Source organism: Xenopus laevis, chromosome 9_10L (genome assembly GCF_017654675.1).
Source record: "Xenopus laevis strain J_2021 chromosome 9_10L, Xenopus_laevis_v10.1, whole genome shotgun sequence".
NCBI lineage: Eukaryota > Metazoa > Chordata > Amphibia > Anura > Pipidae > Xenopus > Xenopus laevis.
Genome location: NC_054387.1, coordinates 99,719,844 through 99,747,015, shown reverse-complemented (window position 1 = coordinate 99,747,015; position 27,172 = coordinate 99,719,844). Strand labels below are relative to the sequence as shown.

The following is a 27,172-nucleotide window of genomic DNA, read 5'->3' as shown; positions in this document are numbered from 1 at the left end:
CCTGCTTGCTCAGATTACATTCATTCTTATTGGACCATTTCCCATAAAGTTGAATGTATTACACTAGTTTAATAACATGGAGGGAAATGTGATCATATGTTGCTTACTTAAAGCTGCCTATACACAGACAGTCCAAAGAGGAAGAAGAATGGATTCCCGCTCCTTTTATACATCGAGGACCAAAAAAATACATTATATCCTTACAATTCTATAAACCGAATGATTGGTCTAATGACCGTTTCACTTATCATTCAACAATTGGTCTAACAGGGCCTGCACTTGAGTTAAGGGAAGCAACAGTATTTTCTAAAGAGAAAAACCTTGTGGGCGTTACCCCAACTGAACTGGGGCCAGTGCATCCCCAAATCCTACAATACACTCAAGCACATAATGAGTGAGCAGGGCCCAACATGGCCGCCAGGGCGACGTAGCTCTTGCAAGAGGGGTTTCCTTCAAATAATACTACTAATAATACTACTAATAATTCAAATACAACCAGAGTTTGGAGGTGGAAACAATTTTGGCACAAGGTGCCCTTTAATATTGCGAGAGTTCCCTTGCCATCGGCACTTCTGGGAAATAAAAGTCTTCAATATCCCTTTAAAGAAATACCAGTATTCATCTATAACAATATTATACTTTTAGATACATGTTTCTGAAGGAGCCAGCCCACATTTATCTGATTTACTTTGCCATGCGGTTAGGTTATCCAAGGTATCTGATATTCCTATAGGCTAGTATATTTACATAACCTGTCAATGAACCATTAAATCCAGATCATATGGCGATGAAGCATCACGCTGCAGATGTGCCATTAGTATTTTTATGTCTTTGCGTAAAAAAACACAAAGCTGTACTTATCTGTGATTTATCCCTTTTGAGCAGGAGCTGTTCCCTCACACACAAAGATGTAATGTCATGTAATTACTGTACCTAGCAATTTGGTGACTTGCTAACATCTCCATAGTGACTGCTAATTTACTAGCACAATTTCTCATCTCTTGCTCTTTCAGAGGTTAATTTTAGATGGTGATATATAATAATAATTGTCCTTTCTCAAAAACCAATGCAAGCTGCAAGCAGTTTCTTCATTTCTGATTTTAAGATTAGATGTGTTTATAAAGTCTAAACTAGTTCAGATGCTCTTTACACGAGAAACAAAGTTGCCCGAACTCAGCCACAACAACGTACAAATTGTATTTACAAATAAGCCCATGTTCTCCTCTCTGTTGCTTTCTATGGGCTGAGGGTGATGTGCATATATTAATGTGCATATAAAGGTTACCTATAGGTCATGTTGATTGGCTGATAGGTCTGCTTTTGGAAGTAATTGTTACTTGAAGTTCCTAAACCTGACTGTTTTTCCAACCTGACTGTCCCTTCTGAGCCTGTCAGTTTCTAATGTTAATGGCCTAATGCTACACAAATATGGCAGCTCCCTCATAGAGGAACATGGGGGATCAGATAGGTAATGTAAAAGCATTGGGCCAATGATTTCATGGCAAAATTATAAATAGCATGGAAAGACAATGTTATGAGATGTAAAAAGAAAGTTTAATTTCTGGTGTCAGTATCCCTTTAAAATGGCATCTGCTATTTCAGGCAATTCAGACAGAAGGCAATGGGTGGCAGGGCCAGGCCAAGCCAGCTGGGCGCCCTAGGCAACCCAGCCGGCCTCCCCGGTCCCCCCCGCATGCATGTGTGTGCGCACGCCCCAAATGAACCGCAACTTGCGCATGCGTAGGACGGGGAGAGAGGCGGACGCAGGGGAGGAGATCGACGTAGGGGAGGAGAACGACGGAGGGGAGGAGAGCAATGGAGGGAGGGGAAGCAGAGGAGGAGAGCGACGGAGGGGAGAGGCAAATCAACAAAGGGGAGGGGAAGGGGGGAGAGAGCGATAGAGGGGAAGGGGCAGAGCAACAGAGGGGAAAGTGTGGCGGAGGGTGGGGAACCAAAGAGAGCTGTGATAACGGACTAAGGGTAGGCAGAAGACAGTTTAAGCGGTACCTGCCTAGCGCCCCCTGTTGTTGCGCCCTAGGCAGGTGCCTCTTCTGCCTACCCCTAGTTCCGGCCCTGATGGGTGGGGAGTGATTTTGGAAATTCTGGGTCTGTGAGCAGCTGAATGAATTCATAGTAAGTGAAAGCAGTTACGTTAAAAGCTAGGAACAGCATAGGGGCATGTTCCCTTTAAAATAATCTAGAATTTAATCTTTTTTAGGAGATAATTGTGGGCAAAGGGCTGTATGAAGAGCTTGCTAATCAGTGGTGCTAACATTTCTGACACTTTATCCTACTGAGCTCTGAGTGTAATGACCTTTAGTTGCTTATTATTATTATTATTATTATTATTATTATTTTTCTGGCTCTTTTCAATCTTCAGTCACCTATCATGAACTCTGCTTGCAAGACTGCAGCTAACGTTCAGACATAGTTTCTTCTTTCTTCCTTCTCAGACTTTATTGCCAATAGCGAGACACCTGCCCAATTTTTTATTTTGCATCAAATTACCTTTTGCCATCTTTCGGACTAGGCCATACACTTTTATTTTACTGATTTTTTTTATACATTTCCATTTTATCATGGGACATTTATACCATCTGGACACTATCTTAAAGTTAGTTTCTTGTGATTTACATGCAATGGAAAACTTATGGGTTAAGGTAAAACAAGCATTCCATTGTTCTGCTGTAAATTCAGATTGTAATTCCCTTTCCCATGTAACTGTATATTTTTGCAAAGACACTGTCTCTTTCTGATCTGCAAGTTTATATAATACGGAAATCAAATGTCTGACAGGAGATTTAAGTACGCAAAGCGATTCAATAGGAGAGACAGGCGTTTGTCTCATTATCTTTGAGGGGCCATTAGCCAATGGCGGAGTTGGTTATACCTAAACCTGAATAAAAAAAAATTCTGGCACTTCAGGACAGATGTGAGTCAGTGGTAACAAAACATTATTTTCTAGTACTTGTGAACAGATAAAGCTTTCATTGTACATTCTCCCAAGAAAGCCTGCACTCATCATTCCAGGAACAAAATGTGGATTTCCCACTATAGGGGTGAGAGGACCCTCCCGTGAAATCAGGGAAGGGGTCTCAAGAAGATATCTATCAGCTTGAGTTAAAGTCTCTCTGCAGACTTTGGGAAGAATGATTAAGGAGGGTCTAAGAGAGGGATGGAGCCACCATGCTTGCAGTGGTCTGTCTACTATGAGTTGCTCAAATTGAATCCATCTTTTATCCATAGGATAATAAAACCATTCCAATATTCTGCTCAATGTGACTGCTTTCAAATAAATTTCAAGATGAGGAAGAGCTAGACCCCCTAATGATGTGGGTTTAATTAGAATGCTTTTATTGATCCTGGGTTTTGTACCTTTCCAGATAAAAGTTCCAAATGTGGCTTGTAGAGTGTCCAAAAAGCGTTTGGAGGGGGCTTCAGGTATTGTCTGAAATTGGTACAGAATTCTGGGTAAAACATTCATTTTGAGTAAGTTAATGCGGCAAAACCAGGACAGTGGGAGAGATTGCCAACGTTTCAGGTCTGCTAAAATTTATGGTTTATAGAGGATAGATTAGTGAGATCTGCTGGAATATGGATGCCCAGGTATCGCAAGGAATTGCGATTCCATTTAAAAGGGTAATTTGTTTGCAGATCTTGTTGCAAATGAGCAGGAAGGGAAATATTGAGTGCTTCAGACTTGTCAAAATAAAAAAATATTTTAAACAATTGAATGAATGAATGTGATAACTGTGCCACCTGCTGGTCATTGCCAGACTGTCTACATTAAGAAAAATGATTAACGATCAGATTAACGAAAGGATTAAAGACTAACGGAGAAAAGAAAGAAGTGATCTAGATTATGTAAAGAAACATCAGATGACTTTACATATGACTTTTTATTAAAATATCTATTGCCTCCTATCTTGGCAATGAAAAAGAAAAAATGATTGAATGTAAATCACAAAAGTGTTTAGAAGAAAGAGAAACTTTACATAAACTGGTTTCAAAGGCCATATGGATAGGGTTGCCACCTTTTCTGGAAAAAAATACCAGCCTTCCTATATATTTAACTTTTTTCCCTATGAATAAAATTGGGATCAACCATAATTTTTACAGACCAGGTGGCAACCGTAGGTATGGATTGACAAATTATGGAATAGCCCAGGTCCCAAGCATTCTGATAAGGGCAGAGACACACAGTCAGATTAAGGGAGATTATTCGCCCGGCTACAAATCTACTCTTCTTCGGGGCAACTAATCTTCCTGAACTGCATTCCTGTCGGCTAAAATGAAAATCGCTGGCAGGATGGCAATTGGAGCGATTCGTTTTCCGGAGTCGCCTGAAGTTTCCTTGCGAGGCAACTTCAGGTGACTTCGGAAAATGAAGAGCTCTGAATGCCATCCTGCCGGGGTTTTTCATTCTAGCCGGTGGGAAGGCAGTTTGCGGAGATTACGCCCCATAGAAGAGATTTGTCACCGAATCTAACCGTGTGTCTCTGCCCTTAGACTTACTTACATGCCTATATAAATGTTTACTAGCTTAGTGCAACACTGTGATCAGTTTTGGAGATACAGCACAAACTGGGTATGCTTCTATGCATTCCCAAATCATTTGTATGCAGCTACTGCCATCTGCTGGTATCCAGTAGAGCAGATACAATATTGTCTGCATTTTCTATTTGTTTATACATTATCATTTTGTATTGGTGTAAAGACATTATAACAACACAAAATTTACATTCCAGTTGCTGAAGACAGTTTTTAAAGGTTTGATCATCCAAAATACCTTTTCTACATAGTCCTTCTAGACTAGATTTTGCAGTTGAATACACTGCTCATAAAAATATTAGTTTTTTTTTTGGATGTACCAAATCCACCATCTAGAAGGCTTTTGTCAGGCTGAATGCAATCTTATGGCTGATTTAAATATTTATATAAGCAGTGTTGGGCTGCGGGGCCCAGGGCCCAAATGGACTGCTGCCTTAGGGGCCCCCACACCATCTAGGCTTGCCACCTGTCTGGTTTTGACCAGGACAGCACTGTCTTTTTGAAGGGCTGCTCGGGTCAAAACTGGCTGCCCGGTTTTTGAAATTAGGAAAACCAATCAGGATTTCCTGGGATTGACGGGGCGATCGGCCAATCGCCACGTCAAAGCCCTGCCCTGACGTCACAGCCCTGCCCCCACAATGTCATGCCCTGCCCCGCCCCCCACTGCATCACCTCTATATACCTCTTGTCAAATCATGAAAACCCAAATGATATGATAAACCTGCTATATTTTGTTCGCTGATAACCTCTGAATCAGATCTAGTGCCCTTTTGGACGCCCACTGCGAAAATGGAAAATCTCAGATATATACACGTCTCTGTGTATCTAATAGTCAGTGTAGACATATCAGTCTTCAACATCAAGAAAAAATGTATGATTTCTGAAAAAATGGTGACAAAGCTTGCATACCTTTTTCCCTGATTGTGTTTATTTATTTTCAGACACAAACATGTTTCAGAAAATATTCAAACAGAATAATTTGTGGCAAAAAAAACATAGTTACATTAATTTTTAACGAGGTTATATCATTTCTACTAAAATTGAAAATTAGTGGAAAATTTACCTGCTTGGAATCCATAGAGACACTTTTTGTTTTTGCATTCTATTCTACAATAAATTGTAGGTCCAGGGCCTGCGGCAGTATGTTGCAGTATATCCCTCTAATTATAAAGTAAATCCATAGTAGTGTTCGAATTATGGGAAGGCTGTCTCCCATAGACTCCATTTTATCCAAATCTTTAAAAATGATATCCTTTTTCTCTGTAATAATAAAACAGTACTTTGTACTTGATCCAAACTAAGATATAATTAATCCTTATTGGAGGTACAATCACCCTGCTGGGTTTTTAGTTAATGTTTCTATGTTTTTCTAGTAGATCTAGAAAACTCCCAGGTCCCGAACATTTGGGATAACAGGTCTCATACACGTTTTTTTAAATGGTCGATAAATGCTGCCCACCAGCATATTAAAGGGGTTGTAAATGTTTAAATTAAATTACGCATGTAATCGCCAACCACAGGTTGAGAAGCAGCCCAATTGACAATAATTGAGTGTGTTTACTCCTGTGCTCCCCTGAGGCTGAACAGAAAGAAAACGCAACGCAGGGAAGCGCAGGTAAAAACGCCCGTGTGTAAAGGCCCTAACAATTTTGAGGTAAGCAAATAAGTAATTATAACAATTTAGAGAAGGAGGTCCCTTGGGAAAAGTTAGACTCACAGCTTAAATGGCAATTCACCTTTATTAGCAAAACTGTAATAACTGAAAAAAAACACAGAAATATGTTCAAACTTTCATAATCTGACACATTTTTTAAAATGAACATGGTAATTAGGGGGTATGTACATGTAAAAGTCCAGTTTTGCATTTGGGAACTCCAGACCCTCCTGGTCTAGCTCCCAGTCAAATGACTACTCCAGCTTTTACTCTACATTTTGCAGCCAGATTCTTATTCCACTCTGTCTTCAGTGAAGTAAAACCAGCAATGGCTGTGGGCACATTGCTCTGTTTATATGAACTCAGTTGCACAGCAGCGGCACCTTGTGACACCCTCCTGTATCTGCCAGACACACTGCACAGGGACAAGGCTCCAGCCCCTCCCGTCACACTAAGTTCAACCTGTAGCTCACAGGCAGGGGATTTCCCAACATGTCAATGTTAAGGAACAGAGGGAAATTAACCCTCTGTATCCCTACAGGAACATGTTTGCAAATGGTGTGGAGCTGGGTGTCTGAATGGAAATACATGAAAGTAAGCTGGGTTGGGAATGTGTAATGTGATAGGAGGGTGAAAAAATATATGTGAATCATATGCATACTGAAAATAAGAATGTGTAAAGAGATGTGAGTGTGTAGATTGGTATAAATGAGTGGAACACTGTGTGAGACTATGGCAAGATTAATTATTTGGTGTAAAAAACGGCATCATTTTTCTCGGAGAAACTTCCGCTGGAACTCACTTACAAAGGTCTGAAACATTGTAAAACAACAGCTGAAAATCTGCTCATGGTGTCAAATATCACACACTTTGATAAATTCGCCATTTATTATACACCACTTTTTACAGCGTATTTCATTTTACACAGCATAATAAATAGGCCCCTTTGTGTTACTGGATATGACAGTGTCACTGTTCCTTCATAGAACTATACAGGTCTGGCTGTGGGAATTCTCAGTGGATTAATAATGTGATCACTCACTTGTATCCTGCTGCTGGTGTCTGCAGAGTGTGGCTTAATTGACGTTGGCTGAAAAGATGGGCCGTATGCAATTGATCTGTTTATACTCAGGTTTGGAGGTTACATGAGATGTTTGGTCTGTGTACTTTACTGGTCAATTACAGGTTTTACTTGTGTTATATTGGTTTCCTTATTTCAGTCAGCTCTTTAATTCTAGACTCCCCTTTGTCCCACTCTGAACCCCCTGCTCATTTGCCATGGGCAACTGTTATAACACGTTTCCTAACCTATCCATTAACAATGTGCATCTTCTCTGTTAAAGCAATACTTATTATTGAAGTCATTTTTTAAAGCATACTCATTTAAATTAAGATGCAGTTTGATATGTGAATTGCAGAAGAGAAACTGCTTATAATAACTACATTTTAGCAATAGCTTGTGCTGCTGTGAATGACATGAGAATGAGAATATAACATATTGGTCAGCTTTTTTTTCTATTGCGACTATACTTCTACTTATTATACACAACGTGGTCACACAACAATTTTTCAACACATTTTCCAAGTTGTATAGCTGTGTGCTTTACATTGCCTAGCAAATGTGTGCTTAGCTAATTGGGTTGAGGTTAAACATTTCCTGTTGTGTAGGCTAGCAGCGTCATGAAACTTCTGCATCAGCCTCCTATATACAGTGTGACACAGGCTCCTGACTTGAAATGTTACACAAGCTTCTGTGTAATGTAAATTGTGTAACTATCAAAAAAAAGGATGTTAGTCTGGGTAATGGCTAAACTCCACTGGGGCGAATCATGTATAATCTCTGCAATGTGCTGCAGAATATGTCAGCACTATATAAAGACAAATAATAATAAATAGTCTGGCCTTGAAAAAGTATGGCTTCATTGATAGTGTGACAAATCTGTAAGCCTGTCTATATTTTCAGGGTGAAGAATTCCTTTGTAATATCTTGCCACTGAAAGAGCTGGAGGCTGAGGGCAGATAGGTGAAGCCAGCATCGGACTGGAGGGTCCGAGACCCACTGGGGCTTCTTGCACAGAGGCCCCCACTGGGCCCCCCTGCCACAGCCACACCACCCCTCTCCAGACCCCCCATGTATACCTGTTGATGCCATTGGGGCCAGAGGGGGGGGGGAGATCAGGGGGCAGCAGGCAGGTGTGGGTCTAAGTTGGTGGGGCCCAGTTTGTTTTTACCAAGTGTCCCAAGTGTCCGACCCTGGGTGAAGCCCCACTATGGACCCAGACCATAGTTTTTTAATTGTGGAAAATTTCCATTTGGACATTATGGCCTATTATGTCTAGATCTAAAGCCAGTTTTACGCTAATTGCAGGTTCTTACACAACAAAGGGCGAGATTCAATTCAATGAGAAAAGTGTCACGTGAAAAGTTGTGGACAAAATTAAATTTGAGACTAGTAACTATTGGCTGTCAGGGCCTGAAGGCCCCGCTAGGATTTGCGGACCAAGGAGGAAGCAGTAGGTTCCAACACAGTTCACGGTTAGGGTTGCCACCTTTTAGAATAAACTTTGCCAGCAGGTGGAGGGGCGGTCTTAAAGGGGTGGGCCGTGACGTCAAAGGGGGTAGGGCCAGGGCGCGCCATTGGCTGGCCGGATCGTGACGTCAAAGGGGGCGGAGCCAAGCGCGCAAATTTGGCAAGAAGCCCAGGAAAAAAGGTAAGTTTGGAGCAGGCTGGGGGCAGGCCACGGGCTTTTTTTTAAGTGTATTACAAATTTACCGGCAGCTACATTGCCGGTAAATTTGTAATACCGGCCCAGGCCTTGGCTGGTGTTTTACCGGCTAGACCGGTGAAATACCGGCCGGGTGGCAACACTATTCACGGTATCCAAGGGGTTAGAGTTTTGACGCATTGGCATCAGAATGTGCCACGTGGATATCCTGGGCGCCTCCATCTTGCCTATGGCGCCGGAGTTCTGGCTGACTTCCCTTACATTGGCCACATTTGATTCAGCGAGAAAGGGATTTATCACATGAAAAGTCATGGACAAAATTCAATTTGAGATGTAATTCAAATCAGAAAAACTTATCTTATGATTTATCACTTGAAAACTCCATTGAAGTCTATGAGAAAAAACTGCAGCTAAATTTGGAGAAAAGTTTTTTCTCCTCTAATTGAATCTCATTCATGAGTTTTTACGTGAAAAACCACAAGATAACTTTTTCTTACTGGATTGAATCTGGCCCTATGTTACTAAGTAGTAACATACTATGCAACCACTTGGATTGTTTACATTTTGGGGCAATTTCAATTCAGTGAGAAAAACTTATCTCATGGATTATCGCGTTAAAACTTCATTGGAATCTATGGGAATAAAATGGAACTGAATTTGGCGAAAAGTCTCGTCAATGACTTTTCCCGTGAGACAATTTTTCTTACTGAAATGAATCTGTCCCAAAATGCGAAAAACCCCAAATAGTTGAATATTATGTAACTACTTAGTAAAATGGTTTGAGACTCTGAACTAATTTCATTGTCCACAGGAGAATGCCGCTGGAGTGAAGTTACATTCTTCTGGCTCAGTTCCAGTCTTTACATAGTGTGTGCATAGTACAGGGCTTCAGTGGATAGATGCACACCTGCAGTAAACTGAGTCTATAAGCACCCCCTTGAAACAACCAAATTTGAGAGCCCATATTTCAGGGAAAGTAACTTACAAGCTGTGCTGCTCAGACCATCTGCAAATGTGCAGGGGAATGCAGGTCTGGGATAACTGTCAGTAGGATGCTGGATATTACAGTGTAATGACAAATGTAGGCTCATGGGATGTATCTATCATATCAAGCAACTGTTATACATTGTAAGAAGCCCTTTTTATTTGAATCTACCCTTTCCCCCAAAGGATCCCACTTCTACTGGGGGCCCAGTGCTAATGCCATGTCTCCTATACCCTAATAGTGGACCTGATCTTAAATGCACTAAGCAGTAGTAATTACTATAGTACAATTACATAGATCAGGATTTCTATCTGCCCTTCTATCATTGTTTTGTAAGGTTTTGTTTCCATTTTCAAGCAGTTTAGCACAGGTAACTAGGTTGAGGTTTAAAATAGGTGCCACTGCCTATACTGCATACAAACTACTTTGCTACTGGATATAATTTTGCTATGCTTAAATGCCTTGAGTAATTCATTAATCGATATATTACATAAGAGGCAATGTATTTAAAGATAAACTGTGATGAATTTATAGGAGAGGTAAAGGCATTTTTCTACTTGGGGGTGCCAAAAGTTCGTCCTGGGAAATTTGAAGAAAGAAGAAGCAGGAAGCCGATCACTCCGTGGTGCTCGCTGGAAGAACCCTGAGCCGGTGCAGATTTCTCCTGATAGGAGCACTGGCCCGGGGTGTCAGGTAAGTCAATACAATCCCTTGGGGGTGCCCAACTTTTGGCACCCCCAAGTTATAACACCATTCCTTCTCCTTTAAGGAAGAACTGGTGATTGAATGAATCCAGTGCTGCTGATCAGTGCTTTATAGTCCTCTCCTGACATCGTTCAGATCTCGACAACCTAGCCTAGATTATTAATATTTTTAATAAAAAAGTGTTTTTTTTTTTTTCCTAGCACAGTTAATTCGTGCAAGGGCACTAGTTACAAACTATAAACAGAAAGCCCTGATTGAGTTTAAGCCCCAGTCTTATTTCCCTTGACAGGGCTGTGGGTATACAAAAATGGTGCTAAGGGTACCCACTGATAACAAAAAAATCAGTGCACAAATGACAGTGGTCGATTGATCTCCACCAGTTGCAAACACCAAGCTGCCTTGTTATGCTTCCTTTTAGTGGATAGAGGGTGTTAATCAAAACATGGAAAATTTATTTTTAAGGGGTTATTTACTAAAATCTGATTTTTTTTTTTATGGTCGGGCTTTTTGGGGTAAAAACTCTTTTTTCATGGAAAAAAAAACCTCTTAATTTTTCGATATTTATTATACCCAATGCTGCAAAAAGCCTGAATCTGAAAATCCGGGATCTCATGTATAAGTCAATGGCAGATGTCCCTATCCCAATTTGAAGTTATTGTAGTCTGTGCTGGGTTTAGCCTGACAATCTGAAAAATGTGTGTTTTCAGCAGAAAAAATCGAGCGGTTCGAAAAGTCTGAAAAAGATTCATCCAACTCAAGTTTTCGCTCGATCTTATCGGGTTTTTTTCCCGACTAAATTTTTTGATGATAAATAAGGTAAATTCGTGGATGGGAGGTTGCTTGAGCTTTCTTTATTAAAAAATTAGGGGGAAAAATGGATTTTAGTAAATAACTAAACGTGAAAAACTCCTGAAACTTGAATGAAATAGTTTACATTTTGCCTAGGACAGCCCCCATTGACTTCTGCGTGGCCTCACAAGCTTTCAGGCGCCAGAATTTGACATTCGATTTTTTTTCTTCTCGCTTGATGTTTGTTAAATCATTACTCACATTTGAAATAAATATGATTGATAAATAGGGGGTTATTTAAAGTGTTAACGATGTGTCTATATACACCAGCTTGGGCATTACACACAAGTAAATCCAAGTAAAATATGCCTTGTAATTTTAAGCCCACACAGCCCCAAAATAAAGTTGGCCAATGAGCTGAAGACCAGCCAACAACTCTATAAATTTTGTTGCCTACACCCTTCCAGGACTGGCTCGAGCAAAGAGGGACAAACAGGAGTAACCCTGTGAAAGCTGAGACAGCTGGCTGGGCTGGCAACTCTATGCACATAACCATCACATGTGTGAGATCTGAAACTACTTCAAATAGAAGCACATAGACTTCCGGTGGAGAAGTTTCGATTTTTCAGAGTAAAGGAAGCGCGCCCGTGAGGGAGGAGCAGTGTAGCCTAAGCGCGTTCCTTACCGCCGCGAACACGCACACGGTTTATTCGCGCTTCCTGGCCAATGACACGCCCCTCTGTTCCAATAGCGGTCTAGGGCGGTGCCGCCTAAGCCACGCCCGCTGCAAGTTTCGCCTCCATATGTTTCCAGAGCTGTGGGTGTATAGTTGCTAACTATAGTGTGTGGCACATTTGGAGCCTGTCGTTGCGCACGCCTCGGGCAGTAGTAGACGTATTCGAGGGACTATTTGTAGCTGAGGGAGCAAGTGTTCACCATTTTCAGGTACGCCACTATTTGCATACGAGATTTACCTGGTTATGTCGCTTTCCACCTCTTGACTTGCCATACTGCGAACTTCTGTATAAACCGCTGCCCTCCAGCTGTGGCTCAATCTGAGGAATTCTGGGAGTTGTAGTCCGGCCGCAGCTATCGAACTACACAATGATGTCACCTGCTTTGCATTTGCTAGAAGCAATTTGTCCCTTATACGTTTCCTTTAATATAACTAGTATAAGTACCATGGATAGGTATCAGAATGATTTGTTAATGTGTGTGTGTCAGCAGGCTGCTGTGCCAGTGGAGAGGAAATATGGCAGCTGCTACACATTAAGGTGTTACTACTTGTTAACTTTTCCTTTATGTACTGTGGCTTCTGGATTGTGTACGTGTGTTGTACTCCTAGTAGGGTGACAGTCAGTGTCATGGTGTGTGTGTGTGCAAAATATAAGGCATTGGGGGGGGGGGATTCATGCTCTGTAGTGACCTCCAGTTTAATTTATAATATGTTATAGAATGGCTAATTCTAAGCAACTTTTCAATTGGTCTTTATTTTTTTTTTTAGAGTTTTTTTTTATTTGACGACTTCTTCTGACTCTCCCCAGCTTTCAAATGGGTGGTCATTGACCCCATCTAAGAACAATTGCTCTATTAAGGCCCCCATACACGAGCCATACACGATAACCAGACCTAGTCGGCGTGTGGGGCCACCCGACGGGCTTCCCTGATCATAAGTCGGGCAGGTTAAAAATCGCGGGCACTTCTGTGCGTTTATGCGGTGCGACCGCCTGTATCGGATGCATTATGATCCGATAATCGCCAAACAAGTGGATCTCTACATCTATGGCCACCTTAGGGGTAAGGGCACACGGGCAGATTCGAAGAGATTAGTCGCCCTCACCTCTTCTTCTATCTCCCCGAACTGCCTTTCCGCCGGCTATAATGAAAAATCGCCAGTGCTATGGTACTCGTGGCGCTTTGTTTTCCGAAGTTGCCTCGCGAAGAAACGTTGGGCGACTTCGCAAAACGAAGCGCAGTGAGTTTCAAATTTATAGTTATTACTCCTTTTTATTGCTCCTCTTTCTATTCAGGCTCCTCCCCTGTTCACATTCCAGTCTCTTGCTCAAATCAATGCACTCTTATCAGGGTAATGTGGACCCTAGCAACCAGATTGCTGAAATTGCAGACTGGAGAGCTCCTGAATAAAAAGTGACATAACTCAAAAACCACAAATAATAAAAACATGAAAACCCAATTGCAAATTGTTTCAGAATATCACTCTCTAAATCCTACTAAACACAAACTCAAAGGTAAACAACCCCTGTAAAGCTGATTGAGTTGGATGATGAGTGGAAAACAGTGGAATACACATCTACCTTTATGCAAGAATTCTGTGTTGAAATGTGCAGAAAAACGGCAAGCACTCCTGGAGCCACTCGTAGGTAAAAACAGCTTTTATTCAGTCGGTTAAAACATGTTTTAACCGACTGAATAAAAGCTGTTTTTACCTACGAGTGGCTCCAGGAGTGCTTGCCGTTTTTCTGCACATTTCCTCACTCACCCCAGCTACGGGTTCGGGGCGATGCACCCGGGCCACCCTGCACGTTCGGTGAGTGTTTTTCCTTATTAGCCGTGATTGAGTTAATTGCGGGATTGGATCTATGTGCTGGACCCGGGGTTTTTTACACACCTGGGTCAAAAGAGTTTAAGGGTGAGCTCAAATGAGTCATAAGATTGATTCTCACCTTTTTTGAATGTTCATTCATTGCACAATTAGAGAACTTTCGTTCCTTTCCTTTTCCCGTTTTCTAGTATCAGTTATAGGACCATTTGAGCCGACATAAATTCTTTTTCCGTATTAGAATTCTGTGTTGAACAGAAAACAATGTTTCCCAGTAATCCCCATTGGCATTTGTATAGGTTGGGAGGGTCTGTCTACCCAGAATAGGATGAGATCTCGCTTTAGATAGGAATTCAGTGACTTTGTTTTAGAAGGCTAATTTGTCATATCTGTGCAATTTAGCTTCCTAGACGCATGGTCAGATTATTATTATTGTTAAAATTATTATTATACTTTATTTCTTTCACCAATGACATTCAGGCCTGGACTGGGATACAAAATAAGCCCTGGCATTTCAGCTACACAGAGGCCCAAACAGCCCCCCACCAGCCCAATAAATCATGACTGTTAGGGCATCTTATTCCACCCCCTCTGGCATTTGCGAGAACCCACAGGTTGCCATGGCGGGCCTACAAATAGTCCTAAAATTGTTGGCATTTGGATAGCTTCAATGGATTGAATTATCTGTTAAATAAAAAAATGCTATAGATATGATCCAGCTGGTTACAACAAGGGATCTACTGTTTTGTGTGAAAGATGTTTCCATTTCTAACATTGAGACAATGGAAGCCTTAAAACTTGCTTTTATTCTATTTGTTTTGAAGTATTTGACTGTTGTATTAACATGAACAGAAGCCCTATATAGTTATAGTTATAGCCCCGTATTTAACCCACAAATTACCTTTCTGGTTTTAAGTCTACCTCCTCCTCTTAGTCCAGAAAAAGGAGACTGTGCAGTGGCCCTGGGGTGCAGTTACCTATATAGGTATACACTTTGTCACAATGCAGAGGGTACTAGGCAAGTACCACCAATTAGTGCAAAGGGCTGTTACCTTAGCTGAACAAGTCTTCTGTCAGTACAGGTGGCCATAGACATAACAATTATCTTTCCAGGAAAGATTGTTTGTTTACAATACAGACGTGTCCCAGCTGAATCGTCAGATATACAGGTAGAAACAATAGAAATCTACATATATCTGACAATTCAGCACTAACAATGGCTGATGTTCGGGTGCCTTCAAAGGCGCCCATTCAAAATTATTGGTTGGCTCGTCTTCCACCATACACCCACCGAATATCGTATGAAAATTCGTTTCGTACAATATCAGTGTGTCTATGGCCAGGTTAAGAAAGGAATCAGCAGAGTCCCTAATCTTGCGCTGCATCTTAGACCATATGTATTTGTACCAGTTTTATTTTAATTTTAATACTCCATACCATAATTAACAAAGTCCTACTTATAAAATGCAAAGCAGAACACTTTCCAGTAAACTGAAACAAATCCATCCAGTGTTCAGGCTTGGCATGCTCCTATCCGTGTTCATACTTGGTGGATTCAGATCATTTTTTCCACGGATGGAGAAAACTCCACATATGACATAAGGCTGGGGGGACATAAACTCATTCAGTTGTGTTTATGTAAAAAAGGCGTACAAAGACTAATTATTAAATGGGTCAGTTTCTCTGTGATACAGATCCCCCCCCCCCCCATTAGGCTGGTAGAGTCATTCAACCCATGGAAAGTAGAGTCCTAGTATTTTTTATTTTATTGTGTGACTTGGGGCTAAACATTTCATAGGAAATTACATTAAAAAAAAAACAATGCTTATTTTATTTGTTTTTTTTTTTTTACTTCCAGTTGCCTGTGGTCATATTTAATTACATATGCATGCAGAATCCCGCAGTCTCTGAGGCTGTCGAGTCAGTGTACACTGAGTGTGATTTTCTGGAAGTCCCCCAGGCAGAGGTTCAGATAGCATAGTAAAGCCCCCCCCCCTCTGCTTTCATTTATAAATTATCTTTTCTACTTCTTGTTCCCTTATGTGAGCAAAAATGTTGTGGAATTTATGAAGTTGCTTCACTTTCCTGTCATTAAAATGACTAAGCCACACAGAGTGCATAAGCTTTCTTACACTGAAGCAGTTATAGAGTTCCAGAACATTAAAACATTTCTTTTAGGACCATGACCCACAGAAGAGTCCTTTGCGGGTCAGTTTTTCCAACTCAAACCTGCAATCCAGATTTTTACCTGCTTGTACCTACTACCAGACTCGCAACCGAATCCATGACCTGCCGACGGCCATTAAACAAGAAGCGCTGTTGCTGCAAACCAGAAGTGACATCAGTAGTAGGAGGGGCAGAATAATAGTGTAAAACTTGCTATAGACAAAACCCGCATCTATAGTTCCAAATTCTGAAAGTCCTACCCACAACCTGCAAGTTACCGGGTGGGGAAGCAGGATGAGGGGACTATTTAGGGTAGTAGGAAGGGGTTTTTCTTATTGGGGTGGTTTAGTTCTCTTTTAAGCTTTTGTGTGGTGGTTGGTCATCTTATTTTATCTGGTTCATGTTTGCTCCTGCTCAAAGCTCTCAACTGGGACAGATTCACTGATAAAACAAAGTAACATTTCCAGTTAGTCCTGTTACAGCCGAAGTGTCGAGGAAATGTTGTTCTAAGAAGAAAGAAAAATGCAAATATTATTTATTTTATGAAATGCGACTATATTAAGATTTTTTTTGCTTTGAAAGTTAAGTGTAAGATGAGCACATCAAATTTTTTTGGCCTGTGTAATCGGGGACTGCCACGTTCATTGCCTCTGTCAGGCCCTTTAATATCGTCGATGCTGTTATTATGGGTGCTGTGTTGCACAGTTTAGTGAGAATGTGTCCAATAAAGTAGACAACAGGGGAGCTCTTGTGTGAAAAATTAGTAATTGACATCTAATGATACAGGCTGTTACAAACTGATACCTTTAATTTACAGTTTAGGCTTGTGTTATGCCTGGAGATTAGCTGCTGCTGTGTGTAGCTAGAATTCTTTGATTTTTCTCAATAGTTTGTTTGGACCCTGAAGGAAACATTTTTGTAATGTGCACTTTAAAGGGGTGGTTCACCTGTTATTGAATGCCCTATTCCTGGCAACTTTGCAAATGGTTTTCATTATTTATTCTTTATGGACTTTGAATTATTTGTCTTCCTCATCTGCCTCTTTCCAGCTTCCAAATGGGGGTCACTGACCTTAACAGGCAAAAAACTATTGCTCAGCAAGGCTACAAATTTATTATTATTGTTATTTTTTGTTACTTATCTTCCTATTCAGTCCCCCTCCCATACTGATTCCAGTTTCTTATTCAAACCACTGCCCGGGAGCTAGAAAAAATATGACCCAGCAACCACATAGCTGCTAAATTACCAAACTAGAGAGATGCTGAACAAAAAGCTAAAAAACTATAAAAATGAAGGCCAATTGCAAACTGTCTCAGAATAGCAGTGTCTGCATCATACTTGAGGTTAATTTAAAGACAAACTAACATTTAAAAGAACTCTATGGTCAGAATAAAACGTTTACTTTTGCCTGAAACCAATGTGTAAAGTAGTTTTAGTTTTGAAAAAAGTTTCATCTTGCTGAAACCTTACAGGCATTATAATGTTTGTGCGGAGGAATCCATTTCTCGATAATTAATTGAACAGAAGGCAGCAGAGAAAATGATTTCTGTCACATGACTCACTGAAACTTGTGTATTATAATAAATAAAGTACCCCCGTTGCAAAATATGTGGATATTAGAAATCTCTATTGAACACCAGATAGTGATTGGATGCAGACTGGGTACAGTTAAGATGCAATGACGCAGTACTGGGAACTTTTCAACTTCTTTTTATTTTTTTAAATTTTGCTGAAATTGAAGATCGAACTTCAATATTCCTCTCTATAATATTTAATAATAATATTCAATAATATTTCAGTCTAGCAATATAGTGATCCAGGTGCAGTCTCTGAACTGATACAATATGCTTGATACATTTCTAAACAGCATCTGTGAAACATTAGCAACTATTGTATCAATTGTATGAAGGGGTTTATACTCAGCAGGGCCAAAGGTAAGAATGTATCAATCAAAGTATGAAATTAGAACCATTTTCAGAGACCCTGACCTCCCAGAGCTGCTCCAGGAAGACATAAGAAGGTGAAAAATGAAACTTTAAGGTGCAGATTTATCATGGTTCGAGTTTTTAGAGGTTTGTGAGGTTTTTTTTTATACCTCAAATGAACATCCATTTTAAGGGAAAACGTTAATCTGTGAATTCAGGGTGAACAACTTGAAAACTCGTATTGAGTTTTTCGTGGGAAAAGAACTCAAATTGTTCAAATTAATCGATTTTTCAAGCCAAACCCACCAAAAAAAACTTGAACATCAGGAAGGCTGTTAACATCATCAAATGGTTGCGGAGACCTCTGCCACTGACTTCTACATCACCTCCACAGGTTTTAACTGGAATATTTTCAGATTTGAGCTATTTCTAGCTGCGGGGAGTTCTTTTCTACAAAACCCCAAATATTTTTTTTTAACCCAGAAAATTTGAGTTTATGACTTAAAACTACCCTTAAAAAAACTTGAATTTTTCAGGAAAACACAACTCAATTTTTGATAAATCTGCCCCTAAATGTCAATATTAGAAAAAGTTGAAAAAATCTAAAGCAAATGAAAAAAGTCTATATTTCTGGTGTACTTTCTGAAACCAAGTGAAATAAAGGAGCAGATTCACTAAAGGGCGAAGTGGCCATTGATAGCAACAATTTGCCAGAAATCTCATCCGCAGGGACATCGCCAATTCACTAACAGGCATAGATGACAATTTGATAGCGTACGAGAACATCGCTAGCGGTCGTTCGCACCCTATCACCTGGCGACTTTCTGCTCAGGCGAACAGTTGTTAATCTGCAAATTCACTAAAATGCGTGTGTTACCTCTTTCGCCAGAGTTTACTTCATCGCCTTAGATCAGGCGAACTGATAAAACGAAGATACAGCCTCCTCAATCTTATGTCAGTGACATCATATCCTGTATGCCGGAAATTGTAAAAAAACGCTGGGGGCTTTTCTCTTTTTTAAGAGGGATTGCCTTCAAAAGGCTGAATTATTAAAGATTTATGTGAGGATTTTTTTTTTTAATTTGAGGGACATGCCACATGTCTATCGCATTAGATGGGTCTCTTCTGTCTTTATTATGGCTCATTACACTTGGGCCCTTGCAAGTTATGCAAAGAGCTTTCCATTTCTATCTCTTTTTTTAAAGTATAGATAGGCCCTATAAAGTAAGCTTCGCATTGGATGGGTGTTATCCCGTTCTAATAGATACTGTGCTTCTAAAATAGAATAATAATACACAACAGCTTAGTGCTACCTGCTTGATTTCACCTGAAGGATAAATGAGGGGGTGATCAGAGAGAATCCTTGTCAGGAAGCTTTTCATCAGTTTTGTGGAGAAGAGGGTAAAGCTATTTATGAGAGAGCATTTCGACCTCCAAGCATCTTTATGACTGAATCCATCCTCCTACTTCACGAGGTCCATAGCATTGTCCTTTGTGGAGTTATAGTCTCCCATTGTGCCTACCAGTGCAAGTGGAAGTTGAAGTTTGGGGGAAAACACCTGGAAAACCTAACCCGTGGTTTAAAGTAACAAAGTGAAAATATCTGGTCCTGATCCCATCTCAGATCAGATAGTGAAAGGGACATATAATTCTGTGTTGGGCTGGAAAGAAGCCACTTCATCCCTCCAGCTGTTACTACAGTTCTGAAACCTCCAGGGGCCAATCCATCCATATTCAAAATAGTCTGCCTATATTTTATCAAAATATCAATGTCTACACTGAGTAATGTAGGTTGTGTTTTATTCTCCGAACAGCTGTTAAAAACAGTTGTTGTTTTTTTTGCGTGAAACGCACATTATTTTATAAACATTTAACTAGTATTCACAACCAAAGTCTATAGTTATAAGTTACTTGGTCCACTGGGTTATTGTAGCAATTATTTCTACAAAAAAAGAAAAATCCCTATTATACTTATTTGTTTTGTTATTAAAAATGGTGTTCACATTCCAACACCTTTTTTTCAGTTCAGTTGGTTTCAGGTAGTTCACCAGAAATAAAGACTTTCAGAATTACGGTCACACGTCTATACAGAAAGTAAAGTGTCAATTTTATAAAGAAGCTCTGGGAGGGGGGTCGCCGACCCTGTAAACTATTGATACATTTAGCTGTTAGAATTCATAAAATAGTTGATACATTTCACAGCAGTATCTGTGGAATATTAGCAACTATTTAGTAAATTCAGAATGCAAAAATCACAAAAAATTTGTGATTTTTTTTTTAAATAAAATCGGACTTTTAAAAAAAAAATATAAAAAAAAAAACACAAAATTTTCAGAATTTATTAAACCCCGAGGATGGAAGAGTCCGAATCAGAAAATCCAGCATATCAAACATGTCGAGGTTGCATATAAGTTAATAGGAGAAGTCCCAATGATTTTTTGATGTGTGCTGGGTTTGGTACAATACCCCGAGTTTTCCAGGCAAAATTCAGGTTGAAAAATCCGAAAAAATTGTGAAAATTGGATGAAAATCCAAAAAAAATCATGAAAATCAGTTTTTTTCCCGCAAAGCTAATTTTTGGGAAAATTTAAAATGTATTTGAAGTTTGTATCGGAAAATATTGAGATAAATTCTGACTTTGATAAATAACCCCCTAAATGTTGCAAGATTGTAACACCTTAATTACTGAGCTTCCAGACTAAAACACCAGAGACAGGGACATTAAACTTTAATCTTAGATTTCTAAAAAAACGGTTAAAAATAGGTAATGGAAAAGAATTGAAAAAAGTCTTTATTTCTGATGAACAAAAAAGTGATTGAAAGGTGAACAACCCCTTTAACTATCCCAGCTTAAAACTTGTCCTTAAATAAGTACATGGAACATCTACAATTAAAAGCAATAAAACACCCTACCACAATATCAAAAGTCAACATCAGATCTTTAGTAAACAATCTATTCAAACATCTTTCTCGTCTACAGGGAAGCGAGTTGCCGTTTCTCCAGTAGGATATATGTGTATATTTAGAACGCTACCATTTTACTAATCTTAGTCTCTTTACTCTAGACTGAGCACTTAAAACAATTATAATCAACACCGTTATGTCTGCCAGCTTCAGCTTTCAATGGCCGGAAACTCCCATAGAAAGCAACTGTTGAAAGCTGAAATTGGCGGACAAAAGTGAGCTGATAATGAGTTAACTCCTGGGCCACCAGCACAGCAGCCATTAGATATGCCTTTGAATTAAACTAGTAGCATCCCTGACCTTTACCCTTTCCTTTTTGTTTATCTTGTGTGTTAGTGCAGTCTGATAAAATACACCAGAGATTTTAATGGCTCATGGCATGCTATTACACTTTGTAAAGCCTGTTTAGTGCTTCTAATTTATTTAGCATTGTATCATTGAAGTACATATTTCTGAGCTATTAACATGCACTGATGCAAGAGAGCGCCATGAGTTATGTACTGTGTATAGCTGTGTATAGGGCAGTACAGGTAAATACAAATGATCAGTGGCATGTTTTTAAGTTAGCGTGTAACTAACTGTACTCCATCTTTGTTTTAAAGGAAACATGCCAGCATCCAGGGAGGCTACAGCTGTTGTTTAGTATCATGAGATACTAGGACATTTGCAGTGAGACTTCCAGATGGTGCTACAATCTCATCCTACTGCTTGTCATGTGGTTTCAGGGGTTAGATTTCTAGTGTGTTGACTAACGCTAATTGGGGAAAAACAGAAACAGGCAACAGTATCCGCAAATAGCCTGCCTACCATGTCCATTGTATAACCCTCATCACATGCCTAGTGTACATTAGATAGTTGAGTAAGATGAACACAGTAGTGTAGGAATTTTACTGTCTGGCTGAAGCTGACCCACAGTGGCAAATTTACTTACCTCCAAATTTGCACCAGCGTTGCCTTCACCGCACATCGCCAGGCGTAGATTCGCCAGGGCTGCACCAATTCACGAGGATCCGAAGTTGCGCACAAGTTACCGATCGTTTGCGAAGTTGTGCTAGCGATGTTACGATCAGCGGTTTGAAGTTACACTAGCGATCGGGAATTTGCATACGGCGTGCAGTTAAAGTACAATGGCCGTATATGCAACAGAAAACACATTACACTACACAAGACCAGGGAACCTTAATATTATTAATTCTACACATTATAGTTTAGGTGCCATATGTTATCAAATGTTGGAGGGAAGGAGGGTACCCTAAAAAAAAATGTTGCTCTTTTTCAGCCTTTCACCCATAAAAAAGTAAAAGACGCCAGCGTTTTTTGGCACCATCCGGATCTACTCTATTGCACTTTGCCTGGTCTGAGGTGGCGAAGCAAAGTCTGGCGCAAGAGGTAACGTTCTTGAAAATCCGCAACTTAGTGAATTAGCGTAGTTAGGTCCCTTCGCCATAGCGCAACTTCGCCTGGCGTAAGGGTTCGAAGTAGCGCTAGAGTAGGTCCACCTGGCTAGCGAATTTACGCCTGCTAGTAAATCGGCTAAGTAACGAAGTGACGTCACGCTGTCGAATTTTCGCTAGCATTAGCCACTTCGCCCTTTAGTAAATTTCCCCTATAATATGCAGCTTTGAAGGCTGATTGGATCAGTGGTTTTTGGCCATCCGAATGTGTGGCAACGTTCCACTGGATATGGCCACATAAAATACCTGAACAGCAGACTCCGAAGAGTAAACTTAGTACCTGGAGTTTCTTTGTTTTAAATGAATGACTTATTTTAAGTTAACAGTTAAAAGCGTGTTTTCCACAAAAATGTTGCAACTCGAACTCGCAGAATCTAGTTTTTTCTAAAATAAGATACCATTTGAGTTGAGGTATAAAACACTCTCTTAACATTCAACCTTTGACAAATAACCTCCTTAATGATGGACCACTCGTCAAGCTCTTTATTGCAATTGTTTTTTTTTTATATATTTTTTTTTAATTATTTGCCTTCTTCATCTGACTCTTTCCAGCTTTCAAATTGGGGTCACTGACTCCATCTAAAAACAAATGCCCCGTAAGGCTACAAAATTATTCTTATTGCTACTTTTTATTACTCCTCTTTGCTATGTTAATTTGGACCCTATCAAACAGCCAAACTGCAAACTGGAGAGCTGCTGAATAAAAAGCTAAACAACTCAAAACCACAAATAATGAAAATTAAATACAAATTGTCTCAGAATATCACTCTCAACATCATACTAAAAGTGATTTCAAAGGTGAGCAACCCCTTTAAAAGGGGAACATGCAATGAAAGTGGATTATAAAAATGAAAAAGTTGTTTTCGCATGTCCTGAGTGCTGTTTTTGGCAGGAACATTTGAGACAAATCTAATAGTCTGCTCAAACATCTAATTGATGAGTTTTACCCGAACCCTGCCAGAGTCAAAGCTGTTCCAGCAAAGCACAGTGTAGTTTTATAGATGGAGAAAAAAAGCATCAGTACTCTGGGTACACTGTATATAGTGCTTTCTAGATGGAAGTGAAAGAGATTGCTGTGCTACAGGCAGAGGATGTGGCAATGATTGTGCAGTTGTTTTCCCACAAAGCCTGTTGCTGTGATTGTCTATAAAAATAAACTGCATCCTGTTTCAGTCCCAGCAGCCGCTACGTACAGCCCCCACGTCCCATTGTGATTTTCCTTATTCTGGAACCTTATGGCATCTGTTTTTCTGGAACGAGTTAAAGGACTTGAGAAGCAGAATGTCATTCAGCCAGTGCAGTGTGTATAAGAGTATAATCAGCTCTGCAGAAGACATTTTCTGTGATTTTACTGGAACTGGGCAAAAATTTTACAGATGTGCATGGGTCCCTGGTATTTTTGAAAAAAGCATTTGTTTTTAAATTTCCTTTTTTATTTTTTTTCTATATTCCTTTGCTGAGAAATTTTCACTCGATAACCTGAACTTCATTTCTCTACGCTGCCATTATCCAGTGGTTGTAGATACGGTTGACGCTGGGAGTTTTATTTTTGAACAGCTGAAGAATCGCACAAATAAGAACCTGGATTAAATCCTCTTATTCTTATGTTTGTGTTACTTAAAACATACACACACCATATGTATTGTATCACTGGTGCCAGATGTATCTCTTTTGTGAAGCTTCGTACACAAAACTTTATCTGATTTTTTTTTTTTTTTCTTTTTTCCCTTCAGGCGAAATGCAGACCTCAGGAAATTATCAACCTGTTCCCATTGGCTTTACCGTTCCATCAGCTCCTCCTTCATATGAAGAGGCCACGTTTCAGCATCACCCATACCCACCGCCACATCAAGGCATGGATGCAAAGAACATGAATCCTCCATATATTGTTCAGCCATTACCTGTGCAACCCCCAGGTATATTGCTAAAGGTTGACTAAAGTCTGTTTTCAAATGAGCTATGAGTGGTTAAGCTGTGTTTCTGTGAATAATACAGGTTTGGGACCTTTTATCCAGAATGCTTGGGACCTGGGGTTTTCCGTATAACGAATATTTCCAAAATTTAGATCTGACTACCTTACAGGAAAACTATACCTCTCAAACAATGTAGGTCTCTATAAAAAGATATGCATAAAACAGCTCATGTGTAAAACCCTGCTTCATGTAAATAAACCATTTTCATAATAATATACTTTTCTAGTAGTATGTGCCATTGGGTGATCCTAAATAAAAAACTGCCATTTTAAAAAATAAGGGCAGCCACCTGGGATCGTATGATTCACAGTGATGCCAAACAAACTATACTTGTTGGGTCACATGACCCAATTAACACATAGTTATTTTTGCTTCCAAACTTCTTCCTGTTACAGTTAGAGTTGTAGTATTTCTGGTCAGGTGATCTCTGAGACAGCACACAGACCATTACAAAATGGTGGTTCAAGGCAAGAGATGTAAAAGGGCAATATTTACTTAAATATATATACCAGTTTGATAAGATTCTTTAATATGCCACTTAATTTGATATTAATTATCTGTTGCTCAAGTATTCATTTTGTGGGTATAGTTTTCCTTTGTCTTTTAGAAAATCATGTACCGTATATACTCGAGTATAAGCCGTCCCGAGTATAAGCCGAGGTACCTAATTTTACCTCCAAAAACTGGGAAAGCTTATTGACTCGAGTATAAGCCGAGGGTGAGAAATGCAGCCGCTTCTGGTAAGTTTCAATCAAAAGATTGAGGGTTTCTGCTCCCATTGGAGGTGCCGGCGTCTCGTTTTTGGATGCCGGCGACCATTCTTGGACGCCGGCGAATATTCTTGGAGACTATTCTTGGACGCCGGCGACTATTCTTGGACGCCGGCGACTATTCTTGGACGCCGGCGACTATTCTTGGACGCCGGCGACTATTCTTGGACGCCGGCGACTATTCTTGGACGCCGGCGACCGTTTTTTGTGCTTGACCCGAGTATAAGCCGATGTAGCGTTTTTCAGCATATTTTGGGGGCTGAAAAACTCGGCTTATACTCGAGTATATACGGTAAACATTAAATAAACCAAAGAGGCTAGTTTTGCTTCCAATAAGGATTAGGATACTGTTTTAATATTGCAGAGAAAAAAAATCATTTTTAAAAATGTGGATTATTTGGATAAAATGGAGTCTATGGGAGACGGCCATCCAGTAGTTTCCAGATAACGGATCCCATACCTGTACATCATTTCAGTTCAGAAATGTTGAACATTGCAATTAATGGACGTTTCACTGTTAATGAAGGAGCAGGTTAGAACAACCTCCTTTGAAATATTTCTCTAAGGGACCAGTCAAAAAGGGATTTTTCTTTTTAACATTATTTTAAAAAGTTATTCTATTAAAATTATAAAATGCCAACATGTTCCGCAGTGCTGTACAATAAATTGGTGTATACATTGAACATACAGTTTTATGTACAAAGCAGCCAATAACTCGATCGAAGTGGTAAAGAAGGCATTTAAAGTTTGTATCTGTTCATCCAGCACCTAGCAACAATTGTCCTTTTTTTTTATATGAGAGCAACTTTCATTCTATAGTTCAGTAGAAAGCCATGAATGGCATTTGACACCTCTTTATTTTCCATATGAGAATTTAACCCATAGTATTCAGCACAGCTTTTTTGTTATCTGTTGTGTAACCATGTGCCTTTTTTGCCCAGTTTAACTTGAACAGTTGCCCCCATGGCCACAGCACCTTATTTATATACTCTGTAGTAGTGTTTCTGAGATAAATGTGCAGTTTTTAGAGTGACGGCACAATGGGCAAATGACGCTGCCCTGGGCACAGTTGTTCTGTTGCCCCCTGGAGCTCCATTTCTCTCTGTGATAAAGCACCCTGTGTTCCATCTCACTGGTCCAGAGCAAACATACATTATACTGTATATGTATATATTCTATATATTCATGCAGAACACTTTTTAGATTTTGGTGCTGCTAGTTCTTTAAAGCGATCCTGTCACCGGAAAACATGTTTTTTTTCAAAACACATCAGTTAATAGTGCTACTCCAGCAGAATTCTGCATGGAAATCCATTTCTCAAAAGAGCGAACAGATTTTTGTATATTCAATTTTGAAATCTGACATGGGGCTAGACATTTTGTCAATTTCCCAGCTGCCCCTGGTCATGTGACTTGTGCCTGCACTTTAGGAGAGAAATGCTTTCTGGCAGGCTGCTGTTGTTTTTCCTTCTCAATGTAACTGAATGTGTCTCAGTGGGACATGGGTTTTTACTATTGAATGCTGTTCTTAGATCTACCAGGGAGCTGTTATCTTGTGTTAGGGAGCTGTTATCTGGTTACCTTCCCATTGTTCTTTTGTTTGGCTGCTGGGGGGATATCACTCCAACTTGCAGTACAGCAGTAAAGAGTGATTGAAGTTTATTAGAGCACAAGTCACACGACTGGAGCAGCTGGGAAATTGACAATATGTCTAGCCCCATGTCAGAAAACTGAATATAAAAAAAATCTGTTGAAATGGATTTCAGCACACAAAAAAATCATGAATACTCTCAACACTGATAATAGTTTTGAGGCCACAGTTAAAGGACATGTAAGCCCCCCCACCCAGAAAAATGTAATCTGTGAACAGCCTCTGTAGATAACTGTCACTCTGGTTGTTTAAAGGTTAACAGTAAGGCTGCAGCATCCCCTTAATCACTTAGAATTCCTT

The 27,172-nt window shown here is 39.9% G+C and overlaps 1 protein-coding gene across 2 annotated transcripts in view; it reads left to right on the top strand.

Annotated features, from left to right (window-relative positions):
- Positions 1–12,151: 12,151 nt before the first annotated feature.
- The window catches only part of litaf.L (lipopolysaccharide-induced TNF factor L homeolog), a 28,766-nt gene continuing 13,745 nt past the window's right edge, over positions 12,152–27,172 (top strand). Inside the window, exons 1-2 of one of the 2 annotated variants that reach the window (XM_018236303.2) lie at positions 12,152–12,355; positions 24,213–24,395. In XM_018236303.2, the coding sequence (XP_018091792.1) occupies positions 24,218–24,395 (178 nt within the window). In that variant the 5' untranslated portion in view covers positions 12,152–12,355; positions 24,213–24,217. Of the gene's footprint in view, positions 12,356–22,352; positions 22,415–24,212; positions 24,396–27,172 lie in introns of those variants that run through there. The other variant, XM_018236304.2, reaches the window with a different exon arrangement.